Genomic DNA, 21,390 nt, shown 5'->3' with positions numbered 1-21,390 from the left:
ATGAAGTCATTCTCGTTCGTCCCGCTGCTTCTGATCGCACTGCTGCTGCATCAATCATCCTGTCTGCTTCAAGTTGAAGCAGAAAACCTGACGGCAGGATCGACTCTGAGGCCTCCTCACTACATCACCAGCCCGTCCGGCGACTTCGCCTTCGGCTTCCGCGCCCTCGGCTCCGGCCGCCCGGATGGCTGGTTTCTCCTCGCCGTTTGGTTCAACGACGCCGTACAGGAGAAGGCGGTGGTATGGTACGCGAGGGACCCGGGCTCCGGGTCGGCGGTGACGGCCACGGCGCAGTCTGTGTTCAGCGTCACCCTCGCCGGCCAGCTGTCGCTCGCCGACACCGCCGGCAGCAACGTCTGGACGAACGCGAACCCGGGCCAGCAGTACGGCTCCGTGCTCGTGCTGCTCGACTCTGGCAACCTCCAGTTCCTCGCCGCCGGTGGCCGCGCCGTGGTGTGGGAGAGCTTCAGGGACCCGGCCGACACGCTCCTCCCTGGCCAGTCCATGGCCACCGGAGCCGGAGCTACGCTTGTGTCCAAGCGCTCCGATGCCGACTTCTCGGCTGGCCGCTTCAGCCTGTACGTGCAGGCCGACGGCAACGTCGTCCTGTACCTCAACCTCGCCGCCGGCAACGTCGACCCGTACAACGCGTACTGGGCGACCGGCACCAACCAGCCCGGCAACACCCAGGACGGCAACACCACTCTCTTCTTCGCCTCGCCGGGGCGCGTCTATTACCAGGTCAAGGACGGGACGGTGCACGACCTGACAACTCCCATGGCGAAGGCGAACTACTACCAGCGCGCGACGCTCGACCCGGACGGCGTCGTCCGCGTGTACGTCCGGCGAAGGAGCCCGACGAGCTCCACTTCCACCACCACCGCCAACGCGTCGTGGGCCGTCGCCGGCATGTTCCCCGGCGACGGCTGTAGCATGGGGACCCGTGGCCTGGACGGTTTCTGCGGCCCCAACTCGTACTGCGTCGTGTCCGACGACGGCCGGCTCGACTGTGCGTGCCCGAGCGGATACTCCTTCGTCGACGCGCAGCTACGGTACCGCGGCTGCTCGCCGGCGTTCGCGCCGCCGAGGTGCGACTTCGTCGGGGACGATGTCGCCAACCGCTCCGGCGAATTCGTGATCGCCAAGCTGCCCAACACCACCTGGACGGCCTCGCCGTACAAGGTATACTCCTACACGGCGGAGGAGCAGTGCGGCGGCTTGTGCCTGAACGACTGCTTCTGCGTGGCGGCGCTGTTCGACGGAACCCGCTGCACCAAGATGGCGTCCCTCACGGGCGCCGGACGGCAGGGGAGTAACGTCACGGGGAAGGCGCTGATCAAGGTTCGGACGCGCAGTACCCCTCCGGCGGCGGCGGTGGCGCGGAGGAGGGCGCCACCGCTGCCGTACATACTCCTCCTCGGTTTCTCGGCGTTTCTCCTGCTCGCCTCTACGACCAGCCTCGTGCTCCTGCACCGCCGCATTAGAAGAAGAAGCTCCAGCGACCATGACATGGTGATGAGACTCTTCACCAGGAAGGAGCTTTACGATGCCACCAATGGTTTCCAGAGGTTGCTAGGAAGAGGTGGCTTCGGCGAGGTCTACCATGGCGTGGCGAATTCGCTGCATCTGCTGCACTCACCTGACACTGACATCGCGGTGAAGAAGCTCATCGTCTCCAACGAGTACACCGAGAGGGAGTTCGCGAACGAGGTGCAGTCCATCGGGAGGATCCACCACCGGAGCCTTGTCCGCATGATCGGCTACTGCAAGGAGCGGGAGCAGCGGATGCTCGTCTTCGAGTTCATGCCGGGGGGCTCGCTCCGGAGCTTCCTCTTCCACCAGCAGCCTCGACGACGGCCGCCGCCGCCGCCATGGACCTGGCGCGCCGAGGCGGCGCTCGCCATAGCTAAGGGCATCGAGTACCTGCACGAAGGGTGCGCTTCGCCGATCATCCACTGCGACATCAAGCCGGACAACATACTGCTGGATGACAAGAACAACCCAAAGATAGCCGACTTCGGGATCTCCAGGCTCCTCGGCGATGAGCAGCTGCACACCACGGTGACCAACGTGAGGGGAACCAGAGGGTACATCGCGCCCGAGTGGCTGCACGGCGACAGGCGCATCGACACCAAGGTGGACGTGTACAGCTTCGGCGTCGTGCTGCTGGAGATGATTTGCTGCAGGAGATGCCAGGACCCGATCACCAGCCAGCTTCATCAGGATGACAATGGCGATTGCGATGATGACACCGTCACTCTGTTCGGGTGGGCAGCCGGGCTGGTCAGCCATGGTAGGGTGGAGGTCCTCCTGCGCAGCGACGATGATGCGGCGGAGGATCTGGAGAGAGTGGAGCGGTTCGCTCGTGTGGCTTTCTGGTGTATCGTGCACAATCCGTCGCTCCGGCCGACGATCCATCAAGTGGTGCAGATGCTGGAGGGTGTGGTCGAGGTCCACGCGCCGCCTCATCTTCCGAGCTATACGGATTCATCGTCGTCCTCGTTCATCCATACGGATTCACCTGCTCTCAGGCCAAGAGGCTCTTCTTGTCCAGTCGAACTCGATTTGATTTGAGGGCGTAAACTAAGCTAGTACTGGGAGGAAAATGTGGTAACTCTCGAATATCTTCTCAGACTATAAATTTCGTAACATAGGCTGTGTTAGATCCATAGTCTAAAGTTTTGGCGTGTCACATCGAATATATAGACACACATTTAAAGTATTAAATGTAGACTAATAACAAAATTAATTACAAAATCCACTTGTAAACTGCGAGACAAATTTATTAAGTCTAATTAATCCGTCATTAGCAAATGTTTACTGTAGCACCACATTGTCAAATCATAGAGTAATTATGCTTAAAATATTTGTCTCGCAATTTTACGTGCAATCTGTGTAATTAGTTATTTTGATGCGATAGGGTATAAAATTTTGCCAATAGATCTAAACGAGGCCATACTAACATGCATATTGGATTCATCACATTATTAAATAACGTTGATGGGGAGGACTCCTAATACGCGCAGTGGCGCAATTGCGTTAGTTCGCTTAGAGCAGGTACAGTAATGGGCGGTGGTAGTTCCACCTAGGATTTTGGGATGATTTGGAGGAGAGAGGGGAAGAGAGAGAGAGTGTGAGCCGGCGACTAATTTATCGCCGGGCTGCACGCGCCGCTCGAGATTGTGGGGCCCACCTTGTGCTGCCTCTTCTCACAGCAAAGTGCAAGGCATGGAGAAGCATCGGCCATGCCTTGAGCTGCATGCCTCCGTCACCAACTCCCACGGCCACCGGACCGCCGCCCACAGCCTCGCCGGCGCCGACGCACGACCTCTGCTGTCTCCCACATCCGGCGCATGGCCTCCGTCGCCCCCGCTTGCACGGTCGCCGCCGTCTTCCGCCTCTGCTGCGCGGCCCACCGCCGTCTTCCGCCTTAGCTGAGCGGCCCGGCCACTGCTGCCTTCGCCGCCCGACACGGCCGCCGCCGTCTTCCACCTCAGCTGAGCGGGCTGGCCGCCACTGTCCCCGTCGTCCACTGCACGGCCGTCACCGTCTTTCGCTTCCGCCGCGTGGCCTGGCCATCGCCGTCTTCCGACGTATGCCGCACGGTCGCCGCCGTCTTCTGCCTCAGCCGAGCGACCCGGCCGTCGCTACCCCTGTCACCCGCCGCACAGTCGCTGCCGACTTCGCCTCCGCCGTGTGGCCTGGCTGCCGCTGCCCCCGTCACTCGCCACATGGCCGTCGTCGTCTTTCGCCTCCGCCGCGGCCCGGCTGCCGCTATCTCCGACGTCTGCCGCACGGCCGCCGCCGTATTTCATCGTCAGTGATAGGTTATCGAGGGGATAGGAGAAGAAGACGAACTGTGAGGGGATAGGAGGGAGAAAGAGGATGTGAGGTAGGAGAAGATGGTGGGTCCCACGAATCAATAAAATATGCGTGTTACAATATTTCTATTGTAGACATTAGCTACACTGTTTTATATAGATGATATGGCTATTTTTTTTGGAGTCAACAGCGGTCTATATTATTGACCTTGCTCTTAGTACACCGGCTGCACGCTATCACCCCGTTAACCCCCCTATTTCTATCTCCAATTAGACCTCTTTAATTTCTTTCAGCAATAAAATAATAATATAAAGTTGAATCGGAAGTTTTATTATCTAAACACATATTAATACAAAGTTGAAAGTTTCAAAAATTTTGAATTTTCAGAAGAAAATTTTAAAAATTCAGTTAAACGTTTGAAATTGAGTTCAAACTTTAAAATTCCAGTTGAAAGGTTTTTATAAAAAATTGAGTTGAAAGTTTAAATTTTGGTTAACATTTTGAATTTTGAGGTGAAAGTTCTAAAATTTTGTTGAAATTTTAAAAATAATTGTTCAGAAATTTTCAGTATAAAGTTTTAAATATTCAGTTGAAAGTTTTAAAACTTGGTTGGAAGTTTTTGAAATTTAAACTGAATGTTAACTCACTTTTTCAAGTTTCAATTCACATTTTTTCATTGGAAAAATAAAATGAGAGCGAAGGATCAGGCGCGGCTACACGGACACCGCATCCGCTCTACTCCGTATGACCATATCAATAGACAGATATGCCATGAGCCTGTTGGGCTCAAAATGTTGGCACGTAGCGAAGCTGCACAAATTAGATTTCTCGTATAACGTGTACAGCTGCACTAAATGTCTCTATCTTCAATCGGTGAAATTTGACTCGTCAAAGGTAGCAAATTTTTAAGGTAGGTCGATCAGTAGTGTACTACTCCCTCTGTCCCATACTCCCATTAGAGCAAGTTTAATAATATAATCAACTACGGGCTTCAAATGATCTATAAACTAATCTAATAACCCATTCATACAATAATTAACTATAAAACTATAATACATATTAATATCTGGTCTCACATCTTATACACACATAATGTCTGGAGTCCGTCTTGCGGCCGGCTACAAATATGTAGCATGCTTTCTTCTCTCTCTTCTCTCTTCACGTCAATATGTGGTTATAGCTGGCTTATAGTCAGCTATTGTACCTGCTCTTATAATTATAAGTGCAGTCATAAGTTTTCGTGTCCAACATATGATGTTTAAAGTTTCACCGTGGCCGAGTTTAGTTACAAACTTTTTCTTCAAACTTCCAAATTTTCCATCAAATCAAAACTTTCCTACACACACAAACTTCCAACTTTTCCATCACATCGTTCCAATTTCAATCAAACTTCTAATTTTAGCATGAACTAAACACACCTCGTGTTTAGTTTCCTACACACATAAACTTCCAACTTTTCCGTCACATCGTTCCAATTTCAACCAAACTTTTAATTTTGGTGTGAACTAAACACAGCCTTTCTATGATGTTTTTTAATAAAATCTAGCAAAGCATGACACCCAAAAAGAGTTCAAGGAGTTCAAGGGTCTGTAGCAAGTTTTCAAGCAAGCAAGTTTAATACTATAGCCAACTACTGGCTCCAAATCATCTATAGTTAACTTAATAGCTAATTCATACAATAGTTACATATAAACATATAGTACTACACAATCAATATCTGGTCCCACCTATCATACACACATGTGTTTTGAAGTCCGTGCTGCATCCGGCTATAAATTTGTAGCCCGCTGCTCTTATCTTTTTTCTTTTATCTTTTTAAAATAGGCAGTGTATCCTATGCACACAGGCCCTCGCGTGTACACACCGTGTACACCAACTAAAAATTATCACAAAAAATTCTAGGAAAATTCATATATGTACTTTCAATAGTATTACATCTACGTGCAAAGTCGCATCTTCAAATTCATTCTACATAGAGAATAACAAAAAAGATAAAATTATGACAAAATTGCAATCTTAAAACTGTCAGATTTTTTGTTTTTTTTGTTACGGCTAAAATACAGTGAATTTGACGTTAAAATTTTAACCCTAGGTGTAATACAATTGAAAGTATGTGTATGATTTTTTCTAAATTTTTTAGTGATATTTTTTAGTTGGTGTGTACGTGTGTACACGTGAGGGCCTATGTGTATAGGATATGTTGCCTTTAAAATATGTTTGTAGTTGACTTATCTATCTATCTATCTAGAGCTGGCGGGTCTTCCCGCTAGCTGATTGGTGGAGATGACGGCTTGTATTTTCAGACACGTGGCGTGAACCAACAACGTATAGATGATTCTCCAGCGCGGCTGCTGTTCTTCTCTATCCATCGCGTACGTACGCGTGCATCTGGGCCTAAAGCACCTCCTGCATAAGAAGCCCATTATCTAGCCGCCCTGCGGTATGGAAAAGGAATAAGTTTATATGGGGTCCCTTAACTTGTTAACGAATCCGATTTTCGTTCTTCTACCGAAAAACCAGATACAATAGGTCCCTCAACTATCAAAGCCAGTGCAGATGAGATCCCTCGGCGGTTTTAAAAGTGGTTTTAGCTGACGTGACGCCTACGTGGCTAATTTGACTTAGTCTTCATCTGATGTGGTATTGACATGGCGCTTACGTGACAATTCAATCTCGAAAAAATAATAAACCTTATGAGACCCACATATCAGTTTCACATAGAAATTAATAAAAAATGGTACGGCCCACGTGGACCCCACATGTCATTCTCAGCCCCCTCTCCTTCCTCCTCTCTCTCTCTCCCCTTCTCCCTCTCTTCAACTCTCTCTCCCCTCTCCTCTCTAGCGACGGTGGCACGGCTCCGGCGGCTGTGGCCCTGGCTGCGGCACCCGGCGGAGAGGAGCTGGGCGTCGGTGCCCATGCCACCGCCTCCTCCATTGACCTCGCCGTCGCCGACGACCTCCCGCCCAAATCCGCCGACCTGCTGCTCCCGAATGGACGCGAAGTTCTGCAGCGTGAGGCCATGCTCCCGGAGCGCGTCGACAAGTTGCAGACTTGCAGCAATTTGCACCAATCAGATTAGTGCAATATGATCCATAGTTATCTAAGAAAGAGAGGAGTATGTTGTAATCATGGCCTCCAGATAATGTTTTATACACCAAGATGGTAAAAGCAAGTTTAATAGTATAGCCAACTACTAGCTCCAATTCATTTATAGCCAGTCTAATAGCTAATTCATACAATAGTTACATATCACACTATTAATACCTGGTCATATCACACTATTAATACATGTTCCCACTTGCCATACACACACTGCGTCTTAGAGTGCGTGCTACAGCTGACTTATAGCCTGCTACTGTACTTGCTCTAATATAATGCATTTGGAATGAGGCATCAGAAAATGCGCTTTAGGAATCAGGTCAAGAATATCCTTGATCCTTAATTACTCTTTCATTTGCAGAACTTTTCGAGTATACTCAACTGCATCAAGAGGTATATACTCTTTCTAAGAAAAGAATGGCAAGATAAAGAGCTGACATTGCAGAGTAACAACACTGCTACTCCAGTAAACACTGAGAGGCAGAGTGTACATATGTAAATCCAACTCATTTTCCCATTCAACTGCTAATTGCCATGCTAATTACTAAATTGAGCATCGAAAGGATCAAAGAATTAATTAACCCGTCGCCGCCGCGGCTCCTGCAACCAACCTGCACCTTCGCGCTGGTGCCGGCGATCAAGAAGCACCCAGGCTTGCTCCCGAGCTCGAGCGAGACGGAGCCGGGCTTCCCGTCGAGCCCCGGCACGACGTTGAACATGGGTCTGAGCTTGCGGCGCTCCTTGTGGGCGGTGGCGAGCGCGTCGTGAAGGGCGGGGAGTGAGTCGGGCCAGCGGCCTCCCGCCCAAATCCGCCATCTCCGCCCACCCCCGCGGCGGCGCCAACCACCACGCTGTCGGTCTCCTCCACCCCGCCACCCTGGCCCCCACCGCGGCGCCCACCACCCCAGGTCCGGCCACCGCGCCACCCACCAAATCCACCAAGGCACCCGGCCAAGGCCACCCCGCCGCCGCCGGAGCTCGCCCACCCGCCTCGCTCGCCTGCTCCGCCGCCCACCCGCGCCGTCCGCCGCCCGGGAAGACGAAGAGAGAGAGAGAGAGAGGGGGGGGGGGGAAGAAGAGAGAAGTGAGGACGAAGAAGAGAGAAGGGAGAGGGAAGGCAGGACTGAGGCTGACTCCATCTGAAAAAATCCTTCCGAATCCGCCTCGGCCGATGCATGATTTACCAATTTTGGTTGTTAACAGATGGAGACCTAGTCAAACTAGCCACGTGGGCACCACGTCCGTCAAAACCGCCTTCCAAACCACCAAGGGACTTTGTTTATACTGGTTTTGACAGTTCAAGAACCGGCTGTATCTGGTTTTAGGGTTCAAAGATGAAATTGGATTCGATGTAAAATTAAGGGACCTCGGATGAACTTATTCCTATGGAAAATTAGGGGAAGGAGCAAATGCCTATGTCAGCCCACTTGCCCTACATATACACGTTCAATAGTCATTACTATTCTATAGTACATTTACAAAAAAAAAATGTTGAATGCATATATATACAACTACTCATATTCATACATATCTCTATGAGTATTTTTGAAATATTGAACTGCATATCTTAAAATAAAAAACATATTTTATTTCTTCGTACTAATTCAATAGACACTATTAAAAAAATCTAATTTTTGGCTCGGTTCACTTTACTCCATAATAGCACGTCTCAATTTTATTACTCTTTGTATTAATTGTCTTTTAAACTGAACCATACATGGGATCATTATTAAAGTTCATTTTTTTAAAAAAAATGTTATGGATGTTTGCTTGAACTTTAAATTGTGATGTTTAAATTAGTCTTAAGTGCTTTCAACCTACATAAACAATGAGAAAAAAAATAAAAAAAAATGTTGAGATGTATGTTTGTAAATGCATGCAAAATATGACTTATCTACCCTATAATTCACTAACTTCACCAACTGATCTACTCATTCATCATTGTCCGAATCTAACGGACGGTATTATCTGTATTCGATCGAACGACCGAGATTGCTTGGACGTCCCCTCGCAGATCGCTCCCACCCACGCACGTTTCTCCGCCTCCCTCACAGATCTCGCTTCCCTCCCACACGCCACGCGATTTTCTCCGCCTTCCTCGCCGCCTCTTTCCCACAACCGCTCCACGCGCTTATCAATCGCACCCGCCCGCCCTCTCCTGTCGCCGCCTCCTCCGCTCCCCATCGCCGCCTCTCCCTCCACCGCTCCGCCCCCGATCCGTGAAAAAGGAAGAACGCCGCCAGCCGCTCTGCCTCCCTGCAGTCCTGCACCCACCATTCCACCAATCTGTGCGGCCACGAGTACCACCGCCGGCACAAGGTCTTCTCCAAGACCCGTCGTCGTCGCCAGCCAGCAGCAATGCTTCGATCTGTCAACAGTGCAGCAGCCAGCAGGTGCCTACGGTAACTGAGGCTACCCGGGCCATGCATTTCTTCATCATATCTTCTGTTCCTTTCTTCAAAGCTGAAGTCAAAAACTGATTTTGGACCTACTAATTGGACCATCCGTTATATTAACTCATTACTTTTTCATTCTTCATAAATAAAAATTTTAATTTCTGGTAATGGAGATTGGATTGCTGGCTGTCCTCCATGGCATCTCTACTGCTCACTGAGCCCACTGGATCATCCAGTTTGCCACCAGGTACATTGCTTTGTGTATATGCTTCCCTACTGCTCGATAATATGATTCAATGGTTTAATTAATCTCCTGTATATACGGAGTTCATGGTGTTTTCAACAGCTCAGATTTATTTGGTGTATAGTGTGATTCAGTATCTGAAACAACAAACTTTCTCTCCTCGGTCCTCTCATATCTTGATGGAGGACACAAATGGTACCGTAATCCATGGCATCACGGTGTATTGTGTCCAAGTTGGGAAAAAAATATACATATAGTTCTGGGTTTTTTTCTGGGTGGCAACTAGCTTGCACATGGTAATAGTAGCTCCAAGGTATTATTTCATATCACTCTTGAGTACATGAAGAGTTTTTCTTTAAAAAAAATATAGATGTAGTTGTCGATCTGTTTACCTCTGTACAATATTCAAGCGTCATTCAGTGTCTGAGGCATTCAGTGCTGATTTATCCTAGATTTAGATTTGGCTGTATGTAAATACTTAACAAAATTGATGTGATTTTCCATTGGAGAAAATTGAATCTACGGTGACACCTGACCTGCTAGGCGGTGATGCTGCCCACTGGTGTTGCTGAATGTTTTGTCGCAGTGAGGATGGAGACCTCTTTAATCAGAATAATGACTTTGCAATCAGCCAGATGACAAACTATCAGCTCCGAGATATCCCATGAAGTAAAGCTTGCCTTACCTATCCCCTAAATTGTTTGCAACAAGCATAAACTGAACAAAATTCAGATAGCAAATCTAACTAGATTGCTCCTTTTTCTACACCTACTCATGTTACATATTGTTTTCTAGCTTTGTTTCTGTTTTAGTGCTTACATTATACATCAACCTTTTTATGCTTTTGTTTGGCGGATGAGGAGCAGTGTGTTGACCTGAAATTTTACGCAATCCTGATGGAAAATCTCCAATGGCTACCAAGGACCACGAGTTCTTGGTATGCAAATAATGCTGCAATCTATTACTATTAAATCCAATGATTTTCTGCTATACTATCTAATGATTTCCCTTTGATCCGGCAAAATCTTGTGAAATTATTTCGTGTCCAATATTTTCTTATATCATGCCCTTTATAGTTACTTGACGAGTGGACCAAACAGTTTAATATAGCTTTTAGCAGTTCATTGTTGTGATATTTATCCCCTATGCATAGAGCTTTCTGTTTGTTTTGAATCCAATCGCAGATTACTCTTCAGATTTGGAGGTAAGTAGTCCACTAATTTATTACTCACATGTTCTTCTAAAGCAGATTTGAAAACATATGTTTCCTTGATATGGATGGCAAGATGGGCACGATATGTTGCCTCTGCTACTGTTTTGGAAGTATTTTTTTGCAGCTTTCCCTGTTTTAGATAAAATAGCATGCATTTTCTGGATTTATCAGTTGGCCCTAATCCGATAAATCCTCATTCAGTGTTCAGGTGTTGTGGGGTTACTAATTAATGTGTTCAACTTAATGCAGCCTAAGTAATTTGTTAACAAATCAAAATTATAGCAAACTGATGGATGAACTTTGATAGGTTGCTCGATAAAATTTGATAAACAGTCCTGTACAAATTTGAATGCTTACAACTCTATGAGATGATCTGATAAATGAATATAGCAGTTCAAAGCTCAGATTATCTACATATAGCAAGATTTTAATATATAATTGCGAGAAAGTAATGGTCGGTCGCCTCCACCCCCACCCCCAACCAGATTCTTTTTTTTTGGGTGTCACACAAATTTTATTTTCCTTTCTTTTTTTTAACTTTATATGCCCCATTTGGATTCAAATATTTTTTATATAGAATATTTTCTGGGTATGGGGTCGGTTCATTAGTTGCAAATATTTTTGTATTTTATAGAATACGTATATTTGGACCTGTTTATGCACACTGTAGGTTGATAAATGGTTGAGCAATATAATTATCTCACTTGTTCTTTTTCTTTTCCAATCTATAAACTATCTGGAGCATCGTAGTTTTGATTGCCAAAACCTATATTATACTTTGGATGTTTGAATTACAATATCAAATATCACCGTAACGTTACCCATGCGGAGAAACATGCGATCTCCGCCCCCTTTCCCTTGGACATCAATATCTACCACATCTTCAGCAAGAATTGCGTAGCTTCAGATGATGTTGTAGCTTGTGCTGGTGCCCTCAGAGAGGGCATGCAACATTATTCCAACAGTTCTATATCAAGATACTGCTCTTTCATGTGATGCTTGTAGTGACAAACGACATTGTTTCGATCGGATTGCCTAAGGTGATCCTCTTTGTGATTGTTAAATATGGGGTGTCACGCAACAAAAATAAATGGATTGTATCAAGGAGATGAACAATTTTCATTCTGTATATAGCAATTACAAAGTATGGCTGATTTGACAATTTGGATTGACACTAATGCTATACAGATCTTTAGTTGACATTTCTTAGTTCTTAAAACTTATCTCATTTTATATTTGATTGGCAAAAGATACATTATCTTTTGGTTAATTAATAAAATATCGCCGTAGCGTTAGCACGGGCATGCTACTAGTATAGAGAAATTAAAAAAGAGAGAGAAATACCATTAGGGAAGTAAAGTGAACTGTTTTCAATAATTCAGGATGTAAAATGAGTAAAAAAAAGTTTAGGAGGTTAAGTGCTCTGGCGAAATAGTTCAGAGGGTAAAATAGACTTTCTCTTTGAATAGATTAAATCACCATATATAACTCATGGTCAACCTATATATCACCTACCACTAATTAGCCATCAATACAAAACATTGTGACTCCTAACAAAACGAAATTCTAGAACACTTTGTTTTTTTAAAATAAAAGAAATACCGACACCTATTTTATCATTAGCAAACAATTTAATTATAAATTTAGACAAATAAAAGAAGAATTAATAGCAATTTAATTATAATTTTAGATAAACAAAAGAAGAATTAATAGTATGGTTGGAAAAAAGAGAGAAAGTTTGACAAATTTCTCTACAATATGATTGATTATGTTAAATAGGAACTCTAAAAATTCCGTTCAACTATGATTTTTACATGAGTTTCAAGGAAACTAAACTGATTTCTGTAACTTTTTTTTATGAAAAATGCGTTAATTAATAACACAAAAATAACATACATAGGCTATAAATCGAGCGCGCCAACTGTCGCGCTTATTTTCTAGTAGTCTACTATTGTAACCCAGCGAGCTGCAAAACTATGCCACATCGTCGTATTGCAGCCTGGCGTAGCCATTTTTTTAGTCGGCCGGTATTCAGCTTTTCTCTAAAATTAAGACGGATGAATCTGGTTTCAAATTTAACTAATACAGGAACTTTTACACTTTAGGAAGGCAATAATTCGAGAAAACTAGCAGCGGTAGCGATCGACAGAAAATCAGTGCATTCTGACACATTTCTCCTCCGAATCATCACACACCAAATTTGACTGGCTGTGTTTTTCCTGGGTGATTTTGAGTGAGTTTGTTTCGTTTTTTGCGTGCACGTTTCCCGAACTACTAAAATATGTGTTTTTTGTAAAAATTTTCTATAGAAAGTTAATTTAAAAAATCATATTAATCTATTTTTGAAGTTTAAAATAGTTAATACTTCCTCCGTCCTATAATATAAGGGTTTTTGACTTTTTGCTGGTACTGTTTGACCACTTGTCTTATTCACAAAATTTATGCAAATATAAAAAACGAAAAGTTGTGTTTAAAGTACTTTAGATAATACAGTAAGTCACAGATAAAATAAATAATTATTCCAAATTTTTTTGAATAAGACGAATGATCAAACAAAACAATAAAAAATTAAAATCCTTTATATTATGGGACGGCAGTACTCAATTAATCATACGCTAATGGCTCGTCTCGTTTTGTGTATCTTTCCAATCTCCTCTATCTTCTTCTCCTCAGACACATCAATGATCAATCCTCTCACCCACATATAATCCTCTTCTTCCACTCCAAATCAAACGAAAATCAAATCAGAAGCAAAACAGAAATGGCATGCATGGCAAATGCCACCGTCTTCTTCTTAGTTCTTCCTCGCCGCCGCTGCCATCGTCATTAGCTGTCACGCAGCACGCTCGGGCAACGCCGCCACCGCCGCCGGCGACGGCAAGCTGTCGGGCATCACCGTCACGGCGGCGAGGACAGGGAAGGTGGTGGAGGGGCTGCCGGAGTACGAGGTGACCGTGGCCAACGGGTGCGGCGCCTGCCCGCAGAACGGCGTCAGGGTGAGCTGCCCGGCCGGCGGCGTGCAGAGCGTCGAGCCGGCGGACGAGAGCAAGATCCGCGCGGACGAAGCCGGGCTCGGCCTCGTCAACGACGCCATATGCCGGTGGCGAAGGGCTCGCCGGTGACCATCGGTTTTCAAGTTTTCACCTTAAGTAAAAAATTGCAGCATGGTCACCTATCAGCGACATTTCATGAGCCAGTGGACACATCAATTACATTGGACCGAAGAAGCCGAGAGACATTTTCCTCTTTTTTTTTTATATTGTGGGCCTGGGCCCATTAACTATGCTGAGTCTGAGTGATCTGATCATGCTGCTTAACAAGAACGATAAAAAAAAAAGTACCCATCGATCGATCAACTGCGGCAGCTCGTACCCATCGATCGATCGATCGATCCCCCATGGCGCTGCCGGTGCCGGACGACGCCCTCGCCGACATCCTCCGCCGCCTGCCGCCACGCAGCCTCGCCGCGGCGCGTTGCGTCTGCAAGCCGTGGCGCGACCTCGTCGACGGCCGCGCGCTGCTCCTCCCGCGCCTCCTGCCCCACTCGGTGCACGGCGTCCTCATCAACTACATCGACCACGACCGCCCCCACCTCTTCTCCCGCCGCCGATCCCGGTCCCGATCCCGGTCCTCCTCCTCGCCGGCGGCGTCGAGCGGCGGGGGGGATATCGACGGCAACCTCTCCTCGGTGCCGCCCAAGGGCGACATGGACTGGTGGCACGTCATGGACCACTGCGACGGCCTCCTCCTCTGCGCCGTCGAGTGGGGGAATCGTCTCTGCGTCTGCAACCCGGCGACGCGGCGGTGGGCGACGCTGCCCCGATGCCCGGAGTCGCCGAAGCCGATCCGCTACGGCACCGGCGGCGCGTACCTCGCGTTCGATCCGGCGGCCGCGTCGCCGCCGCACTACGAGGTGTTCTTGATCCCCGGCTTGCCGGAGAAGCCCCCGCCGCCACCACCAAAGCAGAAGGCGAAAGCAATCACCGCGCCGCCGTTCTGCCTGGATTCGCTGCTCGCATCGCTGGACGGCGCCTGCTGGACTATGGAGGAGGTGGAGCCGCCGCCGCCACCATCTCCACCGGCGTCCTCCATGGGTGATGCTGACCTGTACCGTTTGATGGAATGGCCGCCGTCGCCGTACAAGGTGTACGTGTTCTCGTCGAGGAGCGGGCGGTGGGAGGAGAGGGCCTTCGTCAGGGAAGGCGGTGAGACGGCGGCGGCGACGACGACGGTGGATGACATGGAACCATGGGAGTGTCCTCTTGAAGGCCCTCGCCAAGGGTACACCGGTACAGCGTGTCCTGGCAGGGAGCACTGTATGTGCATTCTCGTGGTACTTCTGTTACCAGGTAAGTTCATCGCCAGCAGATCACGCCTTGGGCCCTCGTTTCTTATTTCACATTTGGTTCATTTACTGATCCTAAAATATATAGCAACTTAGGATGTCCACTAGAGAGATTCTAATCCATCTTCAGCAACTTAGGACCGGATTAGATGTATCAGAGCCTGTCTAGATTCGTAGGATCCCATCTAAGCTCTAGCATGTTATATTTTGGGACGGTGAGAGTATATATTTTGGTACGAGAAAAAAATCCGAAATTTCGGTTATTTCGCTCCCCTCCGGCAGAAACCCTTCTTTCGAAATTTGAAACCTGCTAGCACTCTTACAGAAGTTATTTCAGTTGCAACCAAAATCAGGTAGTGTTCATAATTTTCAGTAAAGGACACAAATGCTATGCTATGGAAGCTTAATGATTAGCAAATTTAGCTTCAGTACTGCTACTACTGCACATACAAGTTGGATGTGTTTATTATCCTTGTTTATGCTCACGTTATTCTATACGCTGAATATTTTAATAACTTGTAAGATATCATATGAATTACTTATATGTTGTAAATTGACTCATCTTTTCTTTTTCAGGTTTTCACTGTCAAATGACAAGTACCAAGTAATCAGTACATGATTATGCACACTTAGATATTCTTGGATTTCATCCTTATAAGGAAGCTATTTTCTTGGATGAAACATTCAGAACAGTAGCCTATCATTTGGATAGCTCGAAGGTCCAATATCTGGGCTACTCACGCCCAAAGTGTTACTACCGAAACTATACAAATGGTATATATGAGTCATTTGTTTATACTCCTTGCATGATTGGAGAGCTTCATGGAGATCACAGTGGGCAGAACTCATCTTTTAAATAGAACCAACCTATGTACAACTCAGGCAGTTGAAGAACATACCAGGCTGATCACTGGGCACAATTTGGTTTATTATTTATATATTTTCTCCAATCTTAGTAGTTGTTCCTCGGTTTGTGCTACAAGTCCTAAGTACTGCCCTGTGTCTTTTTTTCATTGATCGTGATCATACATTTTATTAGTTTTCCTTTTTTTTTTTTGCTTTTCCCTTTTGAGTTTCTACCTCTTCAAATTATATGTACACATCTTTGCTATCAGATTCTACAGTTAAATACGCTTTCACCTTGTTCAGTTGTTTGACTCATGGCAACCCAATGAACAACGCATTGGACCAAACGGAGATAACTGAACAATTCTCCCGTAACTTCAGAGGGCTGCAAGACCGCCTTCACCCAGTGGGAATGTGGGATTGTCAGTCACTTTTATCTCCACCATCAGATCATCTTCTTTCTCGAGCAACCTTGCTGACCTTCTTCTCTGTCTTGTCGTTCTCCCATGGCGACGAGACTCCCCTGTCCTGCCTCACCTTCGTTGTCTCCCCACTACCTCCTAACCGCTCGGCATTTGTCGGCAACCAAATTTAGCATCAGTCTCAATATAGAACGATTTTGAGTTAAATTTGGAAATATTCAGAGCCTTACACCAAGGCCTGTCAGACTACTAGTCATGTGAAGGTCTGACTGGGCCACGACCGGTCGGACCACAACTTAACTACCAGTATATGACCGGCGGCGCAATGGCGATCTGACCGGTCTTGTCCCAATCCCAACGGTCTGAGACCCAGTTTAGTTTCCAAAATTTTTTTTTTCCAAAAACATCACATCAAATCTTTTAACATATGTATGGAGCATTAAATATAGATAAAAACAAAAACTAATTACACAGTTTGCATGTAAGTCGCGAGACGAATCGTTTGAGCCTAATTAGTCCATGATTAGCCTTAAGTGCTACAGTAACCCACATGTGCTAATGACGGCTTAATTAGGCCTGGTACGGGGATGGGGGAGGACGGCTGGAGCGGCGGCTCGTTGGGGACAGCCTCACGGATGAGCAAGGGCAGGAAGGACAACGACGGCGGTGGCGACAGCGTGTCGGCCGGCCAATTCCCTCCTCGCCGCCTCCATCCCCACCTCCCTCCCGCTGCCGCCGTCTTCGTCTTCTGCTCCTTCCTCACCCTAGATGGGAGTTTAATCAGAGTGGCGTCCTCCTCCTCTGCCTCGCCACCGCTGCTCACCTCCAACTCCCCTTCGCTCTGCCCCTATGGTCCCGCCACTAACGCCCCTCCCCGCTTGCATCCGCCGATCTCGTCGGCCGGGAGGCCTTTGATGGGGCACACCGCGTCGCGGACGTCGTGCTCGCTGCCGACCCTTGGGGCGAGGAGACAAGGGAGGCCATAGCGGGGACGAAGGCGCGGCGGAGACAAGGCAGGCCATGGCGGCGCCCGACCGCAACGTGCTCCTCTGCACTGGCGACCATGCCTGCCGCACCATCCTGCCGTGCCCTGGCTGCTCTCCACCGGCCACCGTCCGTGGAGAGGGGAGGAGAGACGAAGTGAGTTGAGGGGGGAGGGTAAGAAGTGGCTGACGTGGACAGTCTGACATATGGGGTCCACGCGGGTCCTACATTGACTCAGCCGCCACGTCGGAGGACCTAAAGTGAACGGTTTTGTAAGTTGAAGAATGTCATATATCTGGTTTTGTGGTTGAAGGATGATTTTGTAACTCGATGTTGAGGGACCTTCGGTGTACTTTTTCCGTCCAGCTAACACCTGAAAGCCTGATGTCTTCGTCTAACGGGCCAAGCCAAAGTGAGCCCAACTTCCAAACGATACATATCACTTCCTGCTCCCCCGGTCGTTTCCACGTTTGACGCGCATAGCAGGGCAGGAGCCAAGCGCCGTCGTCCCGCTCCCCCCTCCCTTTTCCCCCTTCCGTCGATTCTCCTCACTCTGCGTCCGTTTCTCTAGCAAGTGGCAGTAAAAGCAATCTTATCATGGCACAAGTTGATAGAAAAAGGTCGATCAATTTGGCCAGGCAAGGTGAAAAGCTACTGAGTATGCTCAGTCTTAATCCTAGGAATATAATGGCCAGCACTTACTACTGTTACATTTTCCTTATTTGCAGCAATGTATCCTATTTCTTCTGTACTTCACAACATGTCAATATATATCCACAACTATTTCCTTCAGGATTCCAGGCAAAACACTAGATGATGTTGATTACTATGCTAGTTCCATGAGAAGATCCAAAGAAGATACATGGATGCAATTAAAGAACCGAAAGTCCAATTTGTGTTGTATAACTATCAACAATGAATGGCCGATAAAAAAACAGTAACAATCTTCGTACAATTTAGTCAGGTTTGCAGCATCACAAACAAACATATTTTTTTATAAAGAAAAAGATAGGAATTAGTATCCCTCCTACATTTCAACTACTGTCTTATACTTTACAATATTACACAATTACATGTTTTTCTGTTACTGCATGCATTTACTTAAATCATACGAATAGTACATGCTATAATTTACCGTATTACAATCAACATTACTTGACATTTTGTTCAATATTTTCATTGCCCTTACTAATATATCTTAAAAAGTCATATACAAATTATATGCACAAATTCCCACAGCAACGCATGGGTATCATCTAGTTTGATGTATGCGGCTGTTATTTATTACAACGACGTGTCTTGTTTACCACACCATAAAACCGTAAATGCTCAAAAAAAAAAACAAACTTAAATACACAGAATATGAAGCGCATATCAAAGTAGTAAGATTTCACACAGTGTATGCTTTTGCTTGCCTTCTATGTTCACATAGGCTGAGACTAGTCACGGTATGGTATCAGAAATAAGTGAAGCCATGAGATGAAGGCTGCAGTACGTTCTTGTGAGAAATCAAATCGAGTTCAACTGGAGAAGAAGAACCTGGGAGTACGTGAATCCTTAGAGATGGACGGTAATGTATCTATAGAGCTCGGAAGATGAGGCATCGCGTGGACCTCAACCACACCCTCCAGCATCTGCACCACCTGATGCATCATCGGCCGAAGCGACGGATTCGTCTCGATACACAAGAAAGCCACACGAACGAACCGCTCCACTCTCTCCAGATCCTCCACAGCGTCGTCATCGCTATGCAGGATAACCTCGACTCTGCCATGGTTGACCAACTGGCTTGCCCATCCAAACAGTGTGACCACGGAGTTGTCATGATCGTCACCGCCCTCGCCACGGCTGGTTACTGGGTCTTGGCACCTCCTGCAGCATATCATCTCCAGCAGCACGACGCCGAAGCTATACACGTCCACCTTGGTGTCGATGCGCCTCTCGCTGTGGAACCACTCAGGGGCAATGTACCCTCTGGTTCCTCTCACATTGGTCACCGTCGTGTACATCTGCTGGTCACCGAGGAGCCTGGCGATCCCAAAGTCGGTAATCTTTGGATTGTTCCTATCATCCAACAATATGTTGTCGGGCTTGATATCGCAGTGGATGATCGGTAAGGTGCACCCTTCGTGTAGGTACTCGATCCCCTTGGCGATACCGAGTGCGGCCTCGGCACGCCAGCTCCACGGCGGCCGTGGGGTCTGGAAGAGGAAGCTCCGAAGGGAGCCGCCCGGCATGAACTCGAATACCAGCATCCGCTGCTCCCTCTCCTTACAGTATCCCAACATGCGGACCAGGTTCCGGTGGTGAATCCGCCCGATGGACTGCACCTCGTTCGCGAACTCCCTCTCGCTGTACTCGTTGGAGGTGACGAGCTTCTTCACCGCGATGTCAGGTGGGTGTAGCGACTTGGCCACCCCATGGTAGACCTCCCCGAAGCCTCCTCTTCCTAGCAACCTTTGAAAGCCATTGGTGGCTCGGTGGAGCTCCTTCTTGGTGAAGTGTCTCACAATGTCATGGTCGTTGTTGTTAATTCTTCTCATGTGCCAGTGCAGCAGAAGACTGGTCGCGGCGGCCAATATGATCAGAAACGCCAAGCAACCGAGGATTATGTACGGCAGCAACGGTACCCTTCCCCGTGATGGCGGCGCCGGAGGACTGCGGCTCGTCCGAACCTTGATCAACGCTTTCTGCGTGACGCTTCTCTCTTGCCGTCCGGAGCCCGCCAGCAACGCCATCTTGGTGCAGCGGGTTGCGCCGGGCTCGAACAGCGCCGCCACGCAGAAGCAGTCACGCAAGCAAATGTCGGCGCACTGCTCCTCCGCCATGCGTTCGTAGATCACGTACGGTGAGGTCGTCCAAGTGGTGTTGGGCAGCTTGGTGATCTCGAATTCGGCGGAGCTGTTCACCACGTCACAGCTCTGCGGTGCGAACGCTGGGCGGCAGCCCTCGTAGCGTATATTCTTGTCGATGAAGGAGTAGTTGCTCGGGCACGCACAGTCGAGCCTGCTGTCGGCGCCGGACACGACGCAGTACGAGTTGGGGCCGCAGAAGCCGTCCAAGGCACGGGTTGACATGCCACAACCTACGGCTGGGAACAGATCGGCGACGGTCCACGACGCGTTGGCGGAGCTCCTCGGGCGGATGTACACGCGGACGACGCCGTCCGGGTCGAGCGTCGCGCGCCGGTAGCTGCCGCCGGCGGTGGAGCTCGCCATGGGAGGTGTCAGGTCGTACAACGAGCCATTCTTGATCTGGTAGTAGATACTCCCCGTGGAAGCGAAAAAAAGAGTCGTGTTGCCGTCTTGGGTGTTGCTGGGCTGTTGGGTCCGGGTTGCCCAGTACGCTCTGCTCGAGTCGGCATGGCCGCCGATGTACAGGACGATGTTGCCGTCGGCCTGCACAAAGAGGCCGAAGCGGCCAGCGGAGAAATCCGCATCCGTGCGCTTGGACCGAAGGTTTTCTCCAGCTCCCATGGATTGACCAGGAAGGAGCGTGTCGGTCGGGTGCCGGAAGCTCTCCCACACCACGGAGTTGTCGCCGCCGGTGAGGAACTGGAGGTTGCCCGAGTCCAGCAGCACGAGCACAAATCCGTTCGGCTGGGCCGGGTTCACGTTCGTCCATATGTTTCTGCTGCCGTTGTTGGCGAGGGAGAGTTGGCCGAAGTTGACGCTGAACACGGATTGTGTCGTGGCTGTCACCGCCGATCCAGATCCGTCCGGATCCGTCGCGTGCCATACCACCGCCGCCTTCTGCTGCACGGGGTCGGCCGCAGCCGTGTTGTCGTTGAACCATACGGCGAGGAGGAACAACAAGCTGTCCGGGCCGCCGGAGTCCAAGGCGCGGAAGCCAAAGGCGAAGTCGCCGGACGGGCTGGTGATGTACTCCGGAGGCCTAAGAGAATTTCCGGCCGTCAGGTTGCGGTTCTCCGCTTCAAGCTGGTGGGGTTGGTGCAGTACGAGCAGCAGCAGCAACGGAGCGAGCGAGGAGACTGATATTCCTGCAAATGGCTTCAT

At 48.3% G+C, this 21,390-nt stretch overlaps 3 protein-coding genes and 1 long non-coding RNA gene across 4 annotated transcripts; 3 read left to right on the top strand and 1 right to left on the bottom strand.

Moving 5' to 3' along the window:
* On the top strand, positions 1-4,045 carry LOC4341543 (G-type lectin S-receptor-like serine/threonine-protein kinase LECRK4). Its single transcript, XM_015786901.3, has one exon. The coding sequence runs from the start codon at positions 1-3 to the stop codon at positions 2,572-2,574; it is 2,574 nt and encodes an 857-aa protein (XP_015642387.1). The 3' UTR covers positions 2,575-4,045.
* A 4,960-nt stretch (positions 4,046-9,005) lies between these two features.
* LOC107281346 (uncharacterized) lies at positions 9,006-10,388 on the top strand. The gene is made up of 3 exons (XR_010741849.1): positions 9,006-9,317; positions 9,494-9,567; positions 10,108-10,388. It is a non-coding gene; the product is annotated as an uncharacterized lncRNA (long non-coding RNA).
* Positions 10,389-14,048: 3,660 nt separating this feature from the next.
* LOC107281307 (uncharacterized) lies at positions 14,049-16,253 on the top strand. Its single transcript, XM_015786900.3, has 2 exons — positions 14,049-15,126; positions 15,699-16,253. The coding sequence occupies exons 1-2, from the start codon at positions 14,175-14,177 to the stop codon at positions 15,728-15,730; spliced, it is 984 nt and encodes a 327-aa protein (XP_015642386.1). The 5' UTR covers positions 14,049-14,174; the 3' UTR covers positions 15,731-16,253.
* Positions 16,254-18,894: 2,641 nt separating this feature from the next.
* On the bottom strand, positions 18,895-21,390 carry LOC107275820 (G-type lectin S-receptor-like serine/threonine-protein kinase LECRK3). The gene is made up of 2 exons (XM_015786899.3): positions 20,051-21,390; positions 18,895-19,948 (listed from the first exon to the last, which is right to left on the bottom strand). The coding sequence occupies exons 1-2, from the start codon at positions 21,388-21,390 to the stop codon at positions 18,895-18,897; spliced, it is 2,394 nt and encodes a 797-aa protein (XP_015642385.1).

Source organism: Oryza sativa, chromosome 6, assembly GCF_034140825.1.
Source record: "Oryza sativa Japonica Group chromosome 6, ASM3414082v1".
Taxonomy (NCBI): domain Eukaryota; kingdom Viridiplantae; phylum Streptophyta; class Magnoliopsida; order Poales; family Poaceae; genus Oryza; species Oryza sativa.
This window is presented reverse-complemented; position numbering and strand designations above follow the sequence as displayed.

Excerpts from the sequence above, each read along its gene's own strand:
- LOC4341543 (XM_015786901.3), top strand. The coding sequence starts at position 1 with ATGAAGTCATTCTCGTTCGTCCCGCTGCTTCTGATCGCACTGCTGCTG.
- LOC107281307 (XM_015786900.3), top strand. The coding sequence starts at position 14,175 with ATGGCGCTGCCGGTGCCGGACGACGCCCTCGCCGACATCCTCCGCCGC. Across the intron at positions 15,127-15,698 it reads CGTGGTACTTCTGTTACCAG|GTTTTCACTGTCAAATGACA; the intron begins GTAAGTTCATCG and ends TTTCTTTTTCAG.
- LOC107275820 (XM_015786899.3), bottom strand. The coding sequence starts at position 21,390 with ATGAAGCCATTTGCAGGAATATCAGTCTCCTCGCTCGCTCCGTTGCTG. Across the intron at positions 19,949-20,050 it reads ACGCAGAAAGCGTTGATCAA|CGCCGCGACCAGTCTTCTGC; the intron begins GGTTCGGACGAG and ends GATCATATTGGC.